We start from the raw sequence: 22,161 nt of genomic DNA on the forward strand, positions 1-22,161 counted from the left end.
CACAAAAGCCTTCTCAGTACAAACAATATTAAAAATACACAAGGAGCAGGAGGAACTCACCAAACAATTATTTCAGAGATCACTGTGAATCCATCAGACAAATATTTTTGGAGCAAAAGAATTTGACCAGAATAATACATTAATTTTCCTTAGGTCAAGAGTTCAAGGAAGTAGCTTTGAATGTTGAAACATCAGATATTATAGGGAAGAATAAAGTCTCAAGCCAAAGGCAATTGGGAATTAGTTTATTTCTATCAGTACCCATCACACAAAGTTGCTCCTTACATTCCAATTTACATTACTGTAACTACAATCACACACGAATACAACTTGTGTTGTTGCCTTTTCCCAAAGATGAACATCTTCAACTTCCTATGCACTGCCCAAGTGAACTGATTATCAAGGAGCCATCAGGTTTAAAACAGTTTTTCCCTGGCCCACAGAAGAGTGCAAGAAAATACATCAGTTCATTAAAAGCTGATCAATCCCAATATAACTTCTGACAAGTGCAGCAGCTTGTATAACTCAATTAAAATAGAATCACTTTGTTAATCCTTCTAACATGGCAGGATGAAACTAGAGTTTGCTCCTTTCACTGAAGTTCAATAATAAAAGATCCTACTGTGATGTTAAAAAAAAATTAAATCAGGAGGCAGCAGCCAGTTGATAACAACGTTGGGATTTAAAGCTGTAAATCACTGGAAGAGAAAAGAATCAGGATGAAGATAAAGTTTTAAAGTTCCAGGATTAAAAAAGGCTTTACAAAAAATGGCCTGTGTCTTGATTCAAAGCTAGTGATGAGTGGATGGCACAGCACAGTCCAGTTTCTGAACAGAATAGCTGAATGTTTACTGAACCCCATTTGGGAAAGTTAGGGGAAACATGCCACAACTCATTAACTGTCCTGTGTCCAATACTGTTAAAATTCTAAACAAATTTCCACAACCAAAATGGAACTTCTGAAATTCCCAATCCATTCCTGCTTCCACACTAGTGTGCCTTTGAGAGCAAGAGCAGTAGGTCAGAGCCAGAATCAAATTCAAATAGTGGTAAAGCCAGAGGCAGACTCTGAGCAACAATGAACAGGATAGGGGCTAATCTGGAGAAAGCAACAGAACATGCAGCCCCAATTAAGAACAAAACCACTTAAGCAAACTCTCACCCTGATGACTGTGCATCTGATAAAAGGTAGATAAAGGAATCAGGTCAAACAAGCCCAACATTTCAGGAATAGTTAAAAAAAAACCCAAATCATTTGTACTCTTAACAACCATGTCTGTTAAAAAAGGAAGCACGGTCCCCATCAGAAAGTGACAGAGGGAGGGAGCTGTGTGATATCCGTTCATTGTTTTCTCTACTTGTTAATATCACAAGTCCCACATCTATGATAGAAACATATGAAAATAGTTTTGATTTGTCTTCTCCATTCTGGATATAAACACCTTGTGTGATACAAACCACAGTGTAGAAAAGGAACACTTCACATTTTAAAGGCCTGCTGCAGAGCTTGTCATTCAGTAGAATCGTTTGTTGCGCTCTTGACGCTTCTGGAAGACCACAGCACCCACCACTGCACACACAATGATCCCAAGCAATGCACAAAGCAGCAGCAGGAAGACTTTCCAACCAGTCAGTGGCCCACTACGAAAATTACCCGTTGGATCATCAATGTTATCTGCAAGACAAAAATACCATAGGATTGCAATTTCTGTAGGGCATTTACCATATATAAAAGCAGCTTGTACCTAAATTAAATGGTTGCCCACTGGATGAAATATTGGGTTCAAATAGTTCAATTTAATATCAGAGAGTGTATATAGCATACAACCCGAAATTACTCCTCACAGACATCCACTAAACAAGAAACCCCATAGAATCATCAGAACCCCAAAGACCATCCCCTCCCCCCTCACATTGCACAAGGTAACACGAGGTCTGGTATCAATGGATCTGGGATTGAGAGGAAGAACAGCTTGAACTGCCGCAGCATAAACATTGCCGAGGATCTCATGTGGTCTTGTACATACTGGCTGTGTGGTGAGGAAGTTTGGTATGGGCCCCTACATCCTAAGGATTTTCTTCAGGGGCACAATTGAGAGCATCCTGACTGGTTGCATCACTGCCTGGCATGGGAACTGTACATCCCTTAATCGCAGGACTCTACAGAGAGTGGTGTGGTCAGCCCAGCGCATCTGTAGATGTGAACCTCCCACTATTCAGGACATTTACATAGACACGTGCGTAAAAAGGTTCTGAAGGATCACTGGGGACCTGAGGCACCCAAACCACAAACTGTTCCAGCTGCCACCATCTGGGAAATGGTACTGCAGCATAGAAGCCAGGACCGACAGGCTCCGGGACAGCTTCTTCTGCCAATCCATTAGTTCACGATTAATTCATGCTGATACAATTGTATTTGTATACTATATTGACTGTTCTGTTGTGCATACTATTTATTACAAATTACTATAAATAGCACATTGCACACTTAGACAGAGATGAAACACAAAAATTTTTACTCCTCATGTATATGAAGGATGTAAGTAATAAAGTCAATTCAATTCAATTCAGTGAGATCCAGAGTTAGGGTTTATTATGAGAGGGAATAGGTACTAGAGCTCGGAAGTTATGATGAACTTTCTTTTTTATTGACTCCAGTCAGAGAATGGCATCCAGCTCTTGTAGCCAGCCTGATGGTACAAAGCGTTAGTCAGACATGAGTACACTAATGATTTCAGAGATGACAGAAATACTGGAGCTACTCTACATGGAAGAGCAGAGGGGGCTGCCCTTGCATAGAGCTGATATGGACCTGATGAACCAATTGGCCCCCTTTCATGATGTAACCATTTCTAAAATTTTTAATTGACCCATTTCAAATGGGCTTGAGAATCAATCTAAAAATGAAGGGAAACTGGGCTTGCACTCAGTGCAAGTATTGCACCTGGCAACGTTTTAAATTTACTGATCTATTGCAGGAAAACTTCACTAAAACTTCTGAATTAGTGAAACGCCTTATGCCAGGTGTTTCTCGAGATGCAGCTCGTTAGCCCCTCGCTAACAGCCACTGGACTCAGCAGGGAGAAAACCACCTTTCTCAGACTCTGTACGTCTAGGGTCGGTATGACTTCGGTCCTACCTAAACTGGGAAATTGGGTTGTTGTGACCACCCGAACCCCGATCTGTGTGACTACTGTGTAAATATTGTCCCTCTGCTATTAGCTGTTGGCAAAAAATAACAAATTGTACACTGCATACAATTATAAAGAAACTGTATTTACATATGTCAGCTTTATCAAACAGTTAGTAGGAAAAAAAGAAAATAAAAAGGGTCCATTACAGTTAACTGAGTCCAAATATGCACACAAGTTGGAGCTCATCTTCAAGCCGTCTTTAACTCACGCATTGGACTGTCTGTGTGAAAGTTCACACTACCTTCTGAATATCACTCGAAATCATCTTGAACAAACGGGCTTCCCCACGGGAGTATTGGCCCTTCCTGCTCGAAGCCATTCATCTGCACAAAGCATCTTGTGTAACAGGGACAGCATCCTCAGCCATCTTCCCTCCTGTCTTCTCCCAGCTCCCGCCAAAAAGTCCTCGACCCACACCAGTGTCTGTCACAAAAATCCCTCTGCCCATCCTTCTCTAGAATCTTCTCCAAATTCCACTATCCTGATTGGCTGACGCAACATTTCTAAGTTGAACAACATAGCCTTATCTTTAGCTCAAACCCAAACATGCAGAACAGACGGCTCTTACAGAACTAAAATGAAATACTGCGGCATAGCAGTAAATATCTTAACCAGAGCGTTAGATTAGAAATTTAGATCCAGAAAATACCCTTTCCTTTTCCTAATGCTACTTCAGTGGTTCCCCAAGTGGTACCCTACTTGACAAATAACAGACATCACCATTGAAGTGGCTGCGCACGCTGCATCGCGCCGCCATCTTCTCCTCCTCCTCCTTAGACTTAATTTAAGAAATGAATTACTTATTATAAGCATTTGATCCTCAGTGCCTCATAATTGATTACAATGATCATCTAATTACCTCAGATCTTGCTAACCCACTTTTCTCTTGGACTTTGCTCAAAGCATGTTCTACTTGTCGAAAAGTCATGTGACACTTATGTCACCTGGCATACTATTAGAAATCTGGATTGAAGATATTGTGTTATTCTCAGACCCGGTCCGTGCATTATTGCCGTTCACTACTGCAGTACAGTGTTTGCTATTATGATTCCCATACATTCCTCTGAATTAGACTATGGTGTTCAATGGGTGAAGTTCAGAATCTTCCCTTGTGAATGGTCTTGACCACATTCCTCTAGCCCATGGCCCAACCAAGATATCAATACCTCACTATATATACCTTCAGGCAGAGAGTCAGTTTAGACCTGAACTATGACGACATCATAACTTTAACATTTATTGATCGCAGAGCTCGAAGTTGGACAGTATAGTGTGGAGTATCTGAAATATGGATTTATACCAGAACCAAGCAACCAATGTGTCTGTTGTGTGAAAAAGTTAAAAAGTTTTTTCAAATGATGCAATGAAACCATTCTGGCTCCTTGAATATTTGAAGAGAAACTTAGCTTATTTTCAATCACTTCGTGAAAATTTTCAGAAATGGGAAATACTTGAAAACATGTTTACCAGTACTTCACAATAAAACAGTGATAGCTTGTATGCTTCATTGCTCATTGATAAATCTGGAAAGCTCCATACAATTGGAGAAGAACTGATTCTGCCAACAGCAAAGGTGGTTTTGAATATGGTTTTGCACGAGTCACCAGAGCAAACAACTAAGCAGTTCTGCTCAGTGACAACTCTGCTCAAAAACAAATCGATGAAATGTCAAGAATATGGAGGACACATTGTGTGACATGCATAGGAGAACAGAACTTGCTCTGCAGTTGGATGAGTCAACTTTACCAGGCAATGAATCTTTGCTTCTTTGTTATGCTTGCCTCAAAAAATGAAAGCATAGTTCAAATCAATCCTCTCCACATTTCTGTTCAGGTTAGCCCTATTTAAGTGTAACAATAGCCGTCATGACCTTTTCCAATTTCCAAACCTCTCTGAGTAGGAAGACAAGAATACAAGATGATGCATACTGTGCCCATCTGGGCGAGCTGCATACAGACATGTCAGAGAGATTTCAGGATCTCCTTTCAATCCACGTTACAGATTAGGTAATAAATCCTTTCCTGAACACTTGTAATGAAGAATTAACAGAAAGAATGGAGGAAGAACTGATGTTGCTGCAAAATAACTCTGAGCTGAAGTCGAGGTTCAAAAAATCATATGAAGACTTTTGGCTGTAGATAGAAATTTCTGAACACCATCCTGCACTGTGGAAAAAGGTCAGGATGGTTTTTATTGCCTTTCCAACATCATATGTAGTGGAGTGTGATTTCAGTGCAGTCGTTCACTTCTTTCAAACCAACAAAACAGACTGCAGATTACTCAATGTAGGGATCTGAGAGTCCTTGAGAGGCATTCAGCCTGATGTTGAGAAGCTGATATCATTACACCAAGCACATCCATCTCATTGAAAGGTGAAAAAGCAATGAACTTAACACTTGGTCAGCTAATATATGCTCTAAAATTGCTTTTGTTGTAATAAAAAAGTGTATTTGTTGCTTTAAATAGATTTGAATAATTTTTCTAATTATTTGTCACTGCTTTGAGAATTTGCAGTTCTCATTTTCTTTCACTGTGCAAGGTAAATCAAAATTTATTATAGTTTTTATTTAATGGCCAGAGAAGGATGTGTGGGCATGGGAATGTGGTCTGGGAACCAAGAGGTCAGTAATCCAATAAAGTTGTTTTATTCACTGCTCTACATAGGTCTCTAACTCAATTATAATTGGAGTCAATTATAAAAGATAAAAGATGAAATAGAGGCATATTTGGATAGCAGTAGTAGGATAAGTCCGAGTCAGCAAGGATTTACGAAGGGGAAATCTTGTTTGACTAATCCTCTGGAATTTTTTGAGGATGCAACTATGAAAATGGACAAGGGAGAGCCAGTAGATATAGTGTACCTGGACTTTCAGAAAGCCTTTGATAAGGTCCCTCATAGGAGATTAGTGGGCAAAATTAGAGCACATGGTATTGGGGGTAGGGTACTGACATGGATAGAAAATTGATTGGCAGGCAGGAAACAAAGAGTAGGGATTAACGGGTCCTTTACAGAATGGCAGGTAGTGACTAGTGGGGTACTGCAAGGCTCGGTGCTGGGACTGCAGCTATTTACAATATACATTAATGATTTAGATGAATGGATTAAAAGTAACATTAGCAAATTTGCAGATGACACAAAGCTGGGTGACAGTGTGAAATGTGAGGAGGATGTTATGAGAATGCAGGGTGACTTGAACATGTTGAGTGAATGGGCAGATGCAGTTTAATGCGGATAAATGTGAGGTTATCACTTTGGTGGCAAGAACAGGAAGGCAGATTACTATTTGAATGGTGTCAAGTTAGGAAAAGGGGAAGTACAACGAGATCGGGGTGTCCTTGTTCATCAGTCACTAAAAGTAAGCATACAGGTACAGCAGGCAGTGAAGAAAGCTAATGGCATGTTGGCCTTCATAACAAGGGGAGTTGAGTATAGGAGCAAAGAGGTCCTTCTGCAGTTGTAGAAGGCCCGAGTGAGTCCCCACCTGGAGTATTGTGTGCAGTTTTGGTCTCCAAATTTGAGGTAGGACATTCTTGCTATGGAGGGAGTGCAGCGTAGGTTCACTGGGTTAATTCCAGGGATGGCGGGAATGTTTTATGTTGGAAGATTGGAGCGACTGGGCTTGTATACATTGGAATTTAGAAGGATGAGAGGGGATCTGATTGAAACACATAAGATTATTAAGGGATTGGACACGCTAGAGGCAGGAAACATGTTCCCGATGTTGGGGGAGTCCAGAACCAGAGGCCACAGTTTAAGAATAAGGGGTAGACCATTTAGAACGGAGTTGAGGAAAAACTTTTTCACAGAGGGTTATGGATCTGTGGAATGCTCTGCCTCAGAAGGCAGTGGAGGCCAATTCTCTATATTCTTTCAAGAAAGAGTTAGATAGAGCTCTTAAAGATAGCGGAGTGAAGGGATATGGGGAGAAGGCAGGAACAGGGTACTGATTGTGGATGATCAGCCATGATCACAGTGAATGGCGGTGCTGGTTCGAAGGGCAGAATAGCCTACTCCTGCACCTGTTGTCTATTGTCTACTTCATCCTTCCTTCAGAAAAAAAAATTAAGGACTTGGCAAACCTTTAGGAGATTTGAGAAGGCTGACGCTGGGCTCAATTTTTGTCCAGTCTATGTTTTCCTCCTCAGGTGAGTGTTCCACAGTCAGCTGGTAGAGCTTCATGGAAATAATATCGTGGTTGTCTGAAAGAAATGGAACACTTCAATACAAAACTGTTTCAAGTACCAGTACCTTTGCATCTCAAACATCATCAGATTGGGAATAACTGAAAAGTAATGTGTGAAATCTAGGTAGGGAAGTGATTTACATAATCTCTAAAGGCTTCAGAATACATGGAGGGTAATTTTCAGACAATAACTCCAGATGGCAACATGACTTGCGCAGTTGACATCAGGCTATATTGTCCATGATGCCAGTGACAACTCCGCTACTCCCTTTCAGAGAGCCGAGTAGTATTTTCTTTATCCAAAAGCACAAAAAGGCATTGTTTAATGACACTGTACTTCCTATCATGCAGCATTCCTTCAATTCTGCCCTGAGTTGAGGAGGAAGACTTAAATCCATAGTCTATCATCTCAGAGGTAGGAGTACTAGTATTGAATGTGCAATATACACTACAATAAGGTAATAAAGCCAAAAGTTGCTCCTACCTGACAGATCTCCCGTAGCTGCAGATGCACCAAAGAAATACCCAGTGGGAAGACGCACCCCACTAATATCTATGCACTCTTTCCACTCATTCTTGTCTTCAACGTCTGTCATCACCTGAGAATAGGAAACAAAATTCAAACAACTGAGGAACTGCTAATGGGGAAATTACAAACATATAAACTAGATGCTGGGGTGGATACACCTCTATCAGAGGGGGTGTAGAGTGCTCCTTCCCTCCGCTAGCCTGCAGGTCACCTTTGGGCATATTATCTTTTTAGAAGCAGGTGGGAGACGGTCGTACGCGCAGTTGGTGCATATCACAAGTTTTGGTTATGCGACCACTGACGCCAGGCAGACAATCTCCGAAGGGTACTGATAATGGCTGGGGTCATCCGTCTTGTAAAGATACTACCCAGAAGAAAACAATGGCAAACCACTTCTGTAGAAAACATTTGCCAAGAACAATCATGGTCATGTAGAACACTATGATTGCCAATGTCATACAACACGGCACATAACTATGATGACAAGCTAGGAGCAGAACAGGCCGTCTTACTGAGCGAAGTCTTAAGCCTCCTCCACCATTCAATGAGATCATGCTCAATCCAATAGATCCAGATAATCCACCTACACCTGATAACTTTGCCCCCTCTTGTTTTGTAAGAATCTATCTAGCTTTTTCTTAAAAGTAGATAAAAACTTCCTTCCACTGTATTGTGAAGAAGAGACTTACAAGACCCATACTCTCAGAAAAGATAGCCCGCACTCTGGGGCCGGTTATTTAAAGCTAGATATTGGGAACATCTGTCACTTACTGTTAATCTGCCTCTTGAGTAACGAATTGCTAAGTAAGTGTCGTGGTCAACATTTCGAAGTTCTGCTGGACATCCAGAAAGCTCAGAGGTGCGCCCATCTTTGCTATGGTCATACATTAAAGATCCGTTGTTGACCATTGCTGAGACGTAGGGAAAAACCCGCTGTAGACAAATGACAGGTTATTAACATTGTTATAAAGAAATCCTTAGACAATTGAGAACCCCAAACTACATTAGAAGAGCTGACGAAGTGCTTAAGGAAAGACTTCAAAGGGAGTCAGGTAGTTTGAGTGAGTGAATTTCAGATTTTGGGGATAATACAATTAAATGCACAGTTGCCACGGTAGAACAATGGAATTCGGGGAGTTCAGAGGCAAGAGGACCTGCTGGGAGTTAAATGGTTGGACGACATTACAGAGGGTATAAACTGGTCAGGAACACGAACTTTACAATGGTTATGTTAAATGACCAGAAATCAATGCCAACACAGGGAAGGTGGATAAAAAGAAAACAATCGGTATGGAGTCAGAGTATCAGTAACATGCATTTATAATAGTGGGTGGCCATAAAGGAAAGCATGGGAATAATATTTCAGGCTAGCATTGAAATTCAGTTTGCAAATCATCAACAACCAAGACTAATACTGATAAATTTCATTAACAAGGCTCTTTCCTCTTCAACAGGTCTTCAAAACTGTGTGGTTTGATAAGACAAGGCAATTCAGACCATCAAACATTGGGTCCCCTTAACAATGGATGCACAAATCCAGCAAGGAATGCGTGCAAAAGTGGCTATCACACAGAACTTGTTAGCATTTAGAGCCGCTGAGGGAAATATTTATGGAGAAGTCAGTTAAATATACAAGGACAATGATACACTGATAAGTTAATAGCATAATTTCTAGAGTCTTATGTTCTAAACAATTCTATGTCATGTATCACAGTTAAAAGCAAACATAAATATAGAATAATTTACCATTTGTCACCATCCCCCCTTTAAATAGGAATATGAACATTTTACATTCTTGAAGTTCTGAAAAGAACTTCCATTGTTGAATATATCAGGGAGGTGCTTCCACCATGAAGTGGTGCTGGCAGAAGGAGCAAGATTGGGGAGCAATATTGGGAAAACTCAATGCTTTTCTGAGCATTGCCTCTGATCCTAATGTTCAGAAAACAGATTGAGTTTCAGTCCAAATAGCTACCGAGCCTCAACATTACAAAGTTATATACAACATGTTCTCATTTGGGGTTGAATACACACTTGACTGCTACTAACTTAGCTGAAAGGACAGGAATTTCAGAAGTCTCGATGAACAAACCAAAGATTGCAGAAATACGAAAAGTACTAACTGAATGACCTTCCAAATTAAGCCCTTCTTGGTGGCCATCACATTAGCAAGCATACAGAAGCATGGCACCTTCAAATAACCTGCTACAATGAAGAAATTTTACATTTCTCCCATTTTCTTCTAAGTACCAAGAAATGGATATTAAACACTAGCATTATCTGTAATGCCAATAAAAACAATTCTGCAGAATGACTCTGAAATGTTAAGAAAATGGTCCTTTGAATTGTATCAACCAGGAAGGCATGATGCTCAAATTTAGCTGCCCATAGATAGTATGTAAACAGTCATGACAGTGCTTAACACCAGGTTGAGAAAGTGCTGCAGGGAAGCCATTCATGCTACGACACAAATGGAGCTGAGAATTGAGACTTGATAAATTTGTGATTTACAGGTGATTGTTTTTATCTGGGGCCGAATAGTGTGCATAAAACTAACTACTGTATGATGATAGAATCATAGTACACAATGTAGTAGTACTCTACTGCAAAATTTTCCTATTTAGAATTATACCTATATCCAAATCCCTTTGAAAAGATGCTACCAAATGCACTTCTGCCGCTTTTTCAGGTTGTGATCACCAAATCATATTTTGAAGTTATAAAATTCTTTAATTACAGCTCTTTAACCACTCCAAATCTATGTTCTTCTGTTACTGATTCATTTAATCAGACACACCACTGCAAGTCCTTTCATAACTGAATACTTCTGTTAAATCTCTTTCAAAGGCTACCTAAAGTGGATTGTTCAAGTGGACAACCTCAAGTTGATAACCAACCATAAATCTGTTGACGTTAAGTTTAAGAGGTATTAACAGAGCAGTCATAGAACAAGGTTAGGGTATCACCTGGCACTCACATCAGCAGTCTCATCATTTGGGTATGTGTCAATGAAAAGTCCTAAACCATGGAACATATCTTTGCTTCCAAATACGGTGCCTGCAAGTAAAAATGAAAGGGTGTGTGAACTTCTGCACTTAGATCCTCAACATGAGCTCCTGCTGTAATAGGTGTCACCAAGCATGTTTTATGAATCACTCATTATTGGATACCTTTCTGCAAAATAGTAGGGTTGGCTGAAGGAGGAAGAAATAAGATTGCATACATAACCAAGAATTCATTGCAATTCTACCCCATTATTGCTTCCCTCCTGCTCAAAATATGCAAATTCAAGTAGGTGCCAGCTGCAAATGAAACCACAGCTTGCCTACCTCACAAACAGGGATATTCTGATTGCAATATTATTAAACAACAATCGAAACACTGAACTTTCCTGCTTTTTTGAACGGACTCCTGATGAGTTACGGTTCAATGATTTACAGAATTAATATTTAACATTACAAGCAACCTCACATGGCCGTATGTAACAGAATGAGTTGCTGGATCCTTGGATTAAATATCTCACCTAGATAATTATTTTCACTCTTACAAAATTGTGCATTTATATAAATAAATAGTTTTAAAAAAATCATAGTGACCTGGGTAGCTAAGAAACCACTGGGAAAACAAGCCAGTTTCAACAACTATGAAAAAGGAAAGGGAACTGAGGAAAATCACCGAGGTCCTGAACAGAATTGCTACTTAATGACTATGCTCCTCCAATCTTAACTCAGAACTGCTTAAGTGAATACCAGATGATCAGCATTGGGTTAGACTGACATGTTTAAAGAAACTGACTATTGTGTAAGGCACCATCTAGGTTGTAAATTTCCTCCAGAATTTACAGATTCTGCAATGTTTAGCATACACTGCAGTACTTTAGCCTGAGCTGCAAAGGCTATGTGGCACACCACTTACTCTTAAACAGCATTGTTTTTCTGTAAGGCATGAAGGTGAAGCAACAGGATGGGGAGCAGGCATAGTGAGGGGCTATAGAGGTAAGTAACAGCTGCAGGAGATGAACAGTCAGTAACAGTATACAGAAAAAAGGTGTGTAGGCTCCTGCAGAGGATTTGTAAAGGTTTTTGATGAGTTGGGGAACGTAGTTGCAAAGCTAGTTTGATTTTGGTATCAGGGCATGTTTCCAAACAAGAATAAGTTGAAGCAAAGTGCATCACTCTGTGGGTCACTCGGGGGCGTATCTACGGAAAATAGCGCCAATGGCAAGCACTGAAATTGCGCCCCTGTCCAAACATCTGACACCCATCTTTTAGGTAACTTTACCATAATATCAGCTCAAATATACAACTCAAGTTTGTTAATCTTTTAATTAACAAATTATGGCACTACATGAAAATTATAGCTGCACCTTCCTTGCTTTCACTGATGCAAATTGGTCTATGATGTGATCAAAGTCAGTTTTTTCAGTTTCTTCTCTTCCTACACTCAGCAGAGCAAGATCACAGAGTCTGCCTTGACCCATGAGGCTCTCAAATACGAAAGTATTTGTTTTAACTTGCTGAATGATCTCTCACAGCTGGCAATGGGAACTGTGATGGTTAGCATTATCTGAATAGCAATGCAAAGACTGGGGAAGACGCTCTCATCTTCATACTGAACAATAAATTCAAGAAGCTCTTCAGGTCTTGAAATTTCAATGTTGACCCGCTTTGATAGCAACATTCCGCAATCCAAAATTTCTTCATATAGCTGCTGTCCATCCACATCAGAGCTGTACAATTCGTCCAAATCTTCCCACTTCTTCTTTAGGGCGTTACTGTTGGCGCCATAACACAGTCCCTCAACATCGAGAAGGAACCCAAACTTGGTGTCAGTGTTGTGCAAACGAGTGAACCTTTCATCCGTTTCTCTGTGAAGATGGTTGTGTTCCCTTCATAACTCTCTCCATTTCTTCCTTAGCTGTTAACCCAGTATTTCTCAACTTCTCATCAGCCATTCGTTTCTTTCGTCTCTGACGTCTTTCAACTTCAATATTCTATTCTTGACAGAGACCGACTTCTTTGAGTGACTCATCGACCAACACTTCTCTTTCATCATGAAAATGATCTCGGAGGGCTTTCAAATCCAGGGCAGCATCGTGGAAGTTCATGTTAGGAACCTGCAGCATCTTCTGAATATGTTCAATGCGAATGAGTACATTGTTCCAAAATCCTAGTAAAATCAGAAAATCGTAACTCAACATGTGGTTGTACAGTTGCTTGTTTCACTGGTCTCGCTTTCATTGTCTATCATGTCCTGGAGAACTTAAAGTATCTCCTCAAGGTACTCGTTGACAGGCTTCACTGCTTCTGTCCTTGTACTCCACCTGGTGGTCGGACTCCGACTTAACAATCACAGGCACAGCGTTTTTGAGGTTTTCCCAGCGCTGTGCTGAACGAGAGAAAAATACATAGAGAGCTTTGATGGTTCCAAAAAACGTGACCATCATTGTATCCTGCTTGGCTGCATGTACACCCACCAAGTTGAGTGAGTGATTGTCGCAATTCACAAACACTGTCAGGTTGTTTTTCTCACTTATTCTTTGATAAGCACCATTTCTGCGTCCAGCCATCACAGTAGCGTTGTTATAGCACTGTGACCAACAATCTTGTAGCTCCATTTTGACCTTCTCTAGCTGTTTCAAAATATCTTCAACCAAGCTCTCAGCATCATTCTGGCTTATCTGGATAAAACCAAGGAAGAACTCTCTAACACGGACTGTTTTCCTCTCAAAATCAACTTCCATATACCTCACTACTCTGACATCTGCTCACGGTGTGCCTATCAGGAGTCGAGTCAAACATGAGACCATAGTACTTGGCTGTACGAATGCTTCTCAGTAACCTCTGGTGAACAGTAGATGCCATCATGTGGATGAATTCGTTCTGGACACCTGGTGAAAGATAAGACGTGGATCCAGGATGACTTTCCAAATGAGTGAGGTGTTCTTTTATGACAGGGTCAAAGATGGCCAGTAGTTTCAGTAAGCCAAGGAAATTTCCCACATTGAAGTCATCGTTAGGCTGAAGTGACTCCCTGTGTCCTCGCAAAGCCAGGTTCTGAGTCGCAAGGAATTTTATGCAGTGAAGGATTCTCGTCGAGATATCACGCCACTTCTGCTTTTCCTTCTCAATCTGTGACTGAAATATTGCGTCAATAACTCCTCTGTTTCCAGCTAAATTTCCTCCTACTGTGTGAAACATTCCCGATGATTCTTGGCATTTTCATGAACACTGATCTTTTCAGGTGCTTTCCACTGGTTGAATCCATTTTCCTGCTCCAATAAGGATTGATGGTCTGACCGGGAATAGAGAAGACAACAGATACAAAATGCAGACTTTTTAGAAGGGGAATAGACCAGCCATGAGCGAGTCACTTCCTCACCACGACCATTTCCCAATTTCCTCTTGAACCAAGTTTTGTTCATTGAGCGATTATTTATAGGAAAGGCCCCCCACTGTTCTGGAAATACTTCGAACCCAGCTTTATTATTTCTGTTCTCAACGCGTCAAGCAGAATTGCTTTTCCAGTATCCTTGACGAACTTCAGAAGTCCAATGTCATGCTATTCAATCACTTCTGGTATGATAGTTCGAGGCTCTTTGACACCATCCAGTTCACTAGGTTCAGTGTCGTCATGTTCAATGTCGTCAATAAGTTCAACATCACCACCATCGTCGTCTTCCCCTCCTGTCATGTCCACGTTCTCTGTGGCAGCCTCACTCTTAATCTCATCATACTCGGATTTACCTGACTTGACTTCCTCCTCGGCTTGTGACACACTTGTACTTGATCCACCTTCATATTCTAACAAACTTGTAGCAGGTGCAAGCGGCTCCATGGGACGTGTCAAACTACTTTTTTCCGGGCTTTTCAAAGAAGGGCATGAAGAACTTGCTCGACTTCTTGGCTTCCTCTGCCTCCAACTTTCATCTCTTCCATCCTTCAGCTCCACTTTTCTTCTTGTGAAGAAACGTTTCATGGCCTTCTTACACAATGCTCTGAGATAAGGCCATCCTAGTGCTTCTCACCCATGATAATCAAAGACAGATCATACATCTGAAGAAAATTCTTTTTTCACTATCTGAGGATGGCTTGTCTGACTTTCGTAGAAACTGCTTAATGGCGCCCAGAATATAAAGGCTTGATCAAGTTCAGCTTTACACTGGACGAATAGTAGGTAAAACAATTCAACTCCCAACTCCAAGTTATTCAGTTCTGTCTGCCTACATTAGGTATATGTACAAATATTTCACTGAGAAAGTCGAAAGGAGTGAGAGCAAACCAATTACATAAACATAATTATTTTACAAAATGTAATGCTTATATAGTCATACTTTATTAATCCCGGGGGAAATTGGTTTTCATTACAGTTGCACCATAAATATTAAATAGTAATAGAACCATAAATAGTTAAATAGTAGTATGTAAATTATGCCAGTAAATTATGACCAGCCTATTGTCTCAGGATGTCTGACCCTCCAAGGGAGGAGTTGTAAAGTTTGATGGCCACAGGCAGGAATGACTTCCTATGACGCTCTGTGTTGCATCTCGGTGAAATGACTCTCTGGCTGAATGTACTCCTGTGACCAACCAGTACATTATGTAGTGGATGGGAGACATTGACCAAGATGGCATGCAACTTAGACAGCATCCTCTTTTCAGACACCACCGTGAGAGAGTCCAGTTCCATCCCCACAACATCACTGGCCTTACGAATGAGTTTGTTGATTCTGTTGGTGTCTGCCATCCTCAGCCTGCTGCCCCAGCACACAACAGCAAACATGATAGCACTGGCCACCACAGACCCGTAGAACATCCTCAGCATCATCCGGCAGATGTTAAAGGACCTCAGTCTCCTCAGGAAATAGCGAAGGCTCTGGCCCTTCTTGTAGACAGCCTCAGTGTTCCTTGACCAGTCCAGTTTATTGTCAATTCGTATCCCCAGGTATTTGTAATCCTCCACCATGTCCACACTGACCCCCTGGATGGAAACAGGGGTCACTGGTACCTTAGTTCTCCTCAGGTCCACCACCAGCTCCTTAGTCTTTTTCACATTAAGCTGCAGATAATTCTGCTCACACCATGTGACAAAGTTTCCTACCGTAGCCCTGTACTCAGCCTCATCTCCCTTGCTGACGCATCCAACTATAGCAGAGTCATTAGAAAACTTCTGAAGATGACAAGACTCTGTGCTGTAGTTGAAGTCTGAGGTGTAAATGGTGAAGAGAAAGGGAGACAAGACAGTCCCCCGTGGAGCCCCAGTGCTGCTGATCACTCTGTTGGACACACAGTGTTGCAAGCACACGTACTGTGGTCTGCCAGTCAGGTAATCAAGAATCCATGACACCAGGGAAGCATCCACCTGCATCGCTGTCAGCTCCTCCCCAGCAGAGCAGGGCGGATGGTGTTGAACGCATTGGAGAAGTCAAAAAACATGACCCTCACAGTGCTCGCTGACTTGTCCAGGTGGGCGTAGACACGGTTCAGCAGGAAGACGATGGCATCCTCAACTCCTAGAGAATTATGGTGAATGAACTGTGCTGTATCCAAAGGTATGTAAACAAAATGCTATTGCACAGAATAAACCTTGCCAGTTCCTATGCCACTAAACCGGTATGGACAATTTCAAATGACACCGTGCAGTATGCATCAAGTCCGTATTACCGAGAAATGCACTGCATAAGTTCAAGTTTAATTATCATTCACACATACATGAGGGTAGCCAATCGAAACATCGTTCCTCTGGGGCCAAGGTGCAAAAGACATTACCAACAGCACACAGCAAATAGCATAAATAACAAATATAGTTACAATTTCAGAAAAACATATAGCCCAAATCCCGAAGTGGCATGACTGCAGATTATCCTGGCCCAGCTTGTTCTTCCACCGAGTGAACACTGGAGGGCAGCACTGACAGGAGGGGCTAGTTCCCAACTCAGCACACCCAGCAAAACTCCTGCTCTCTTCCCTGGACAGCGACAATAGGCTGCTACATTACTGGCAACTCCACTGCCACGGCAATGCAGCTCCCCCACTGTTGGCCCCACCACTGAACCGACTTGCAGTATTACATGTTAAGTGTCCAGCAGGGTCTTGCGATCCAATAAAAATGACCAAGATAAACACTCGCTCAATTTGTTGGATCAGGCACCACCTTGATACAATGGTATGTAATGAGTCCAGGCAACAATACTACAATGATACGTAATGAGTCCAGCTCCATCACTATCAAACAACTCGCTGATGGGATAATCTTGCAGTACTTGATGCGCTTACCAGCAGAGCTGTGAATGTAAAAGAGACTTAAAAGACGAACAAAAGAATCAGAGAATAGTACAACTCAGAGGACTCATGATTGCATTAAGATCCACAATATTACGACACAGTAAAATACACAGAAAATGAAGGTGGGCAAAGTTGAATGAAGAATATCAGAGGCAACAATTCCCAGCCCATTATTGAAATAAAGGCTGCATCAATTCATGTTACTTGAAATGGCCAAGCCTCCTGCCAAAAGTCTCAATGAGAGACTGAAAAGATATTGGATTTCAGTTCTTCAAGATTGCATCATAATCTAGGTAACTGAGTACCACATTGGACCTTGCAAGGTAAGTGTCTCAGCAAGATAATACCACCATGTTTATGATTCAACATAAACAAGTTCCAAACCAGTTGTTGACCCATAGGGCAAGCTTCTCTGACAATTTATGAAATGTGTACGAGCACTGTGCTGCTTGTGCAGGCAAGGACTAGTGGCAAATTCTGCTGTTACAAAAATTTTAGGTGATGTAGCATTTTAATGTACATCAATGTAGCAATTCAAATAACTTTGAATTGTTTCATAGAGTTTGAGCAGTTTTGGAAGGCAAAAATATTCAAATGCATTTAAAGCCCTAAGCCTAACCAGGTAAAATTCAGGGGCATGACCTACCTGGTTGTCAGAATGACTGGCTTAAGTCAACTCATCTATGTCACTGATAAGGAAGAAAATGCAGCAAAGGGACATAAAGAAACTGGGTCAGTGAGAGAGAAAAGTGATAACTGCAGTCAATGAAATGCTAAAATTGAGCGGTGTCGATGCATCATGATATTCAAAACCAGGTTGGAAGTGTTCACTTGGTAAGGTCAGTCCTGTCAGTCGGATCTTTTGGGAATGATAAAAACATTTTAATATCAACCCAATATGACTTCGTGGCTTCCAAGAGGACTGCTTTTGACAGCACGAGCAGGAAAAAAAGCAAAATCCTAGAGCTCCACACTGAATGTCAAATTCAGTAGTGTCAAACTCAGTTAAAACGAATTCTCTATTATTCCATGTCCAAAGCTAGCACAGATTCTCATTTTAGGGGTACAGGATAGTAGGCCTTTCTGACTCTGCAGCCCCAATTTAACTCTAACCTGCAATGACCAATTAATCTACGCCATTTGTCCTTGGACTGTGGAAGGAAACCAGAGCAGCTAGGGAAAACCCACACATTCCACGCGGAGGATGTACAGACTCCTTACAGATAACACCACAATTGAACCCCACTCCAAAGTCTGACATCCTGAGTTGTAATAGCGTCACACTATCTGCTGTGCTACCATGGCGCCACATACACACCTTTGAGCAGAGATACAACGTACCTCTTGCCATCATGGATAGTCTGCCAATGCTTTACTCACTGGCAACAAGAGACGTCAGCAATTTGATCAGAAAGTTTTAAATCAATGTGAATAAATGAGACTGCACTATCAAACGTCATTTCCTTCAGAGCAGATACTAACCCAATTCTAACGTTAATGGCAACAGATGCAAGAAAAATCATCAGGCTCCCTCAAAGGCAATTTTGTTTTAATTTGAATATGAAATATCATCTCTTTACAAACTCTGGGTTAAACTTTTAGAACTCCCTAACAGCAGTGTGAGAATGTCTTTACTCTCAATCTGGAGCTTGACAGGAATCCACATTAACAGTTTCTCAAGAAAAACTGGGAATAGGTAATGAATGCTTTTCAGCACAGCCAAATTAAGAATGGAAAATAACTAACTTCTGCAGGGGTGGATAAACAAATATTAGTGTGTGTTTTTGTTTTGTAGACTTACAGCTGCTATTCAGTTGCATCCTGTGCCTAGTACAAGATCATCTGTTCCAGATGGCTTGTCAAAAGCCTGTTATTTTACAATCACATTTGTTTCCATCCACACCCAAGGAAGCTGAGCAAAGGATGATGGACAAAATCAGCCTGGCAAAATTGCGACTTGCAAACAGGGACATACAATTCACAAGGAAGTACTTTGCGCAAAGATTTGAGTTTGAATACAAAGCAAAAGGTTCTGCAACAGTGAGCAAATCAGGGCGCTCTTCTCCATACTTAACTGCCAACAATGTTACAGTTTTCCATTCACAACCACTGTTCAAACCCGACTTACAGATTGGCTACTGTATCAGCTATCTCACACCAGGGACTGCTGTTAAGTGTCTTCTATTGCACAATATAAATGCAGGTTCTCTCTGTAAAATGAGGCCGGGGTTGTAACTGCAGTTAAGATAAATTTCTCAAGTTAAGTATCCCCATTTACAAAAGGCATCATCACCTTATACCACTTTTCAAATATCTGAACTCTTATTCATGGCATACATCAGTGGATTTCATTTCCTACTCACACTTCAATCTGATAACATAGGAGAAATACTGTACCAGGTGTTAATCGATCCTTTGTGTACCATACAGCTAACCCATCACCGTGAAGATTCTTTTTCCCTGCTCCATGAACTTTGAACTGGACGTGAAGCTCCCAGTCCTTGAGGTAACAAGGCTGCCAAGAGAGACAACAATGGCTGAGACCTTACAGAAAAAGATTATGTTTTGCTCTTTACATAATCAATTACATAAGCTGTAAAAGTTAGAATTTGTAGAGGTGGTGGCAGTACAGTGGTTAGATTCATGTCTAGCAATTTGCAGATGTGTATGAAAGTCAGTTACACCAAATCCCACCATAACAGCTGACAAATTTAATTTCTGCCATTTATGTAATCTCAGAATGAAGAAGCTGCCCTAAAGACCAAAATGAAAATAACAAACTACAATAAATAAAATCTTTCTTGGAAGAAACCCACTACCCTATTTATCAATTTCACTCCAAACCTAGATGCATGAGCATGTAGGTCTGCTGCCACTTAACATGCACAAACAGGATACATTCACGAAACAAAAACAGATCAAGGAACTTGAAAACATAAATTAGAAACAGATGTTCTCAGGGAAACGCATGGAAGAAATGTGGCAAATGTTCAGGGGATATTTGTGTGGAGTTCTGCATGGGTATGTTTCAATGAGACAGGGAAAGGATGGTAGGGTACAGGAACTGTGGTGTACAAAGGCTGTTGTAAGTCTAGTCAAGAAGGAAAGAAGAGCTTATGAAAGGTTCAAAAAACTAGGTAATGACAGAGATCCAGAAGATTACAAGGCTAGCAGGAAGGAGTTTAAGAATGAAATTAGGACAGCCAGAAGGGGCCAATGAGAAGGCCTTTGTGGACAGGATTAAGGAAAACCCAAAGCATTCTCCAAGTATGTGGATAAAACATGAGAGAATAGGACCAATCAAATGTGACAGTGGAAAAGTGTGTATGGAACCAGAGGAGTTAGCAGAGGTACTTAATGAATACTTTGCTTCAGTATTCACTACGGAAAAGGATTTTGGTGATTGTAGGGATGACTTACAATGGACTGAAAAGCTGGAGAGCATCAAGTTGGATAAGTCTCCGGGACAGGATGAGATGTACCCCAGGCTACTGTGGGAGGTGAGAGAGGAGGTTGCTGAGCCTCTGGCAATGATCTTTGCAATATCAATAGGGACGGGAGAGGTTCCGGAGGATTGGAGGGTTGTGAATGTTGTTCCCTTATTCAAGAAAGGGAGTAGAGATTGCCCAGGAAGTTATAGACCAGTGAGTTGGTAAGTTGATGGAGAAGATCCTGAGATGCAGGATTTATGAACATTTGGAGAGGCATAATATGATTAGCAATAGTCAGTATGGCTTTGTCAAAGGCAGATTGTGCCTTACAAGCCTGATTGAATTTTTTTTGAGAATGTGACTAAACACATTGATGAAGGTAGAGCAGAAGATGTAGTGTACATGGATTTCAGCAAGGCATTTGATAAGGTACCCCATGCAAGGCTTATTGAGAAAGTAAGGAGGCATGGGATACAAGGGGACATTGCTTTGCGGATCCAGAGCTGGCTTGCCAACAGAAGGCAAAGTGTGGTTGTGGACGGGTCATATTCTGCATGAAGGTCGGCGACCCATGGTGTGCCTCAGGGATCTTTTCTGGGACCCCTACTCTTCGTGATTTTTATAAATAACCTGAATGAGGAAGTGGAGGGATGGTTAGTAAATTTGCTGATGACACAAAGTTAGGAGGTGTTGTGGATAGTGTGGAGGGCTGGCAGAGGTTACAGCGGGACATTGATAGGATGCAAAACTGGGCTGAGAAGTGGCAGATGGAGTTCAATCTAGATAAGTGTGAGAGGGTTCATTTTGGTAGGTCAAGTATGGTGGCAGAATATAGTATTAATGGCAGTGTGTAGGAACTTGGGGTCCGAGTCCATAGGACACTCAAAGCTGCTACGCAGGTTGACTCTGTGGTTAGGAAGGCATATGGTGCATTGGCCTTCATCAATCGTGGGATTGAGTTTAGGAGCCAAGAGGTAATGTTGCAGCTATATAGGACCCTGGTCAGACCCCACTTGGAGTACTGCGCTCAGTTCTGATTGCCTCACTACAGGAAAGATGTGGAAACCATAGAAAGGGTGCAGAGGAGATTTATAAGGAAGTTGCCTGGATTGGGGAGCATGCCTTATGAGAATAGGTTGAGTGAATTCCGCCTTTTCCACTTGGAGCGATGGAGGATCAGAGGTGACCTGATAGAGGTGTATAAGATGATGAGAGGCATTTATCATGTGGATAGAACCATATAACATTACAGCACAGAAACAGGCCTTTTGGCCCTTCTTGGCTGTGCCGAACCATTTTTCTGCCTAGTACCACTGACCGGCACCTGGACTATATCCCTCCATACACCTCTCATCCATGTACCTGTCCAAGTTATTCTTAAATGTTAAAAGTGAGACCACATTTACAACTTCATCTGGCAGCTCATTCCACACTCCCACCACTCTCTGTGTGAAGCCCCCCCCCCCATGTTCCCTTTAAACTTTACCCCCTTCACCCTTAACCCATGTTTTCTGGTTTTTTCGCCCCCTAGCCTCAATG

General features: G+C 41.4%; 1 protein-coding gene across 1 annotated transcript in view; it reads right to left on the reverse strand.

The window, feature by feature from the left end:
* Positions 1 to 207: 207 nt before the first annotated feature.
* lman2 (lectin, mannose-binding 2) overlaps positions 208 to 22,161 on the reverse strand; it is a 41,279-nt gene continuing 19,325 nt past the window's right edge. Inside the window, exons 3-8 of the mRNA XM_063053703.1 lie at positions 19,589 to 19,706; positions 10,885 to 10,964; positions 8,679 to 8,840; positions 7,863 to 7,977; positions 7,275 to 7,394; positions 208 to 1,675 (exon numbers count right to left, since the gene is read on the reverse strand). Of these exons, the coding sequence (XP_062909773.1) occupies positions 1,515 to 1,675; positions 7,275 to 7,394; positions 7,863 to 7,977; positions 8,679 to 8,840; positions 10,885 to 10,964; positions 19,589 to 19,706 (756 nt within the window). The 3' untranslated portion in view covers positions 208 to 1,514. The remainder of the gene's footprint in view (positions 1,676 to 7,274; positions 7,395 to 7,862; positions 7,978 to 8,678; positions 8,841 to 10,884; positions 10,965 to 19,588; positions 19,707 to 22,161) is intronic.

This window comes from Mobula hypostoma, chromosome 7 (genome assembly GCF_963921235.1).
Source record: "Mobula hypostoma chromosome 7, sMobHyp1.1, whole genome shotgun sequence".
Classification (NCBI taxonomy): Eukaryota; Metazoa; Chordata; class Chondrichthyes; order Myliobatiformes; family Myliobatidae; genus Mobula; species Mobula hypostoma.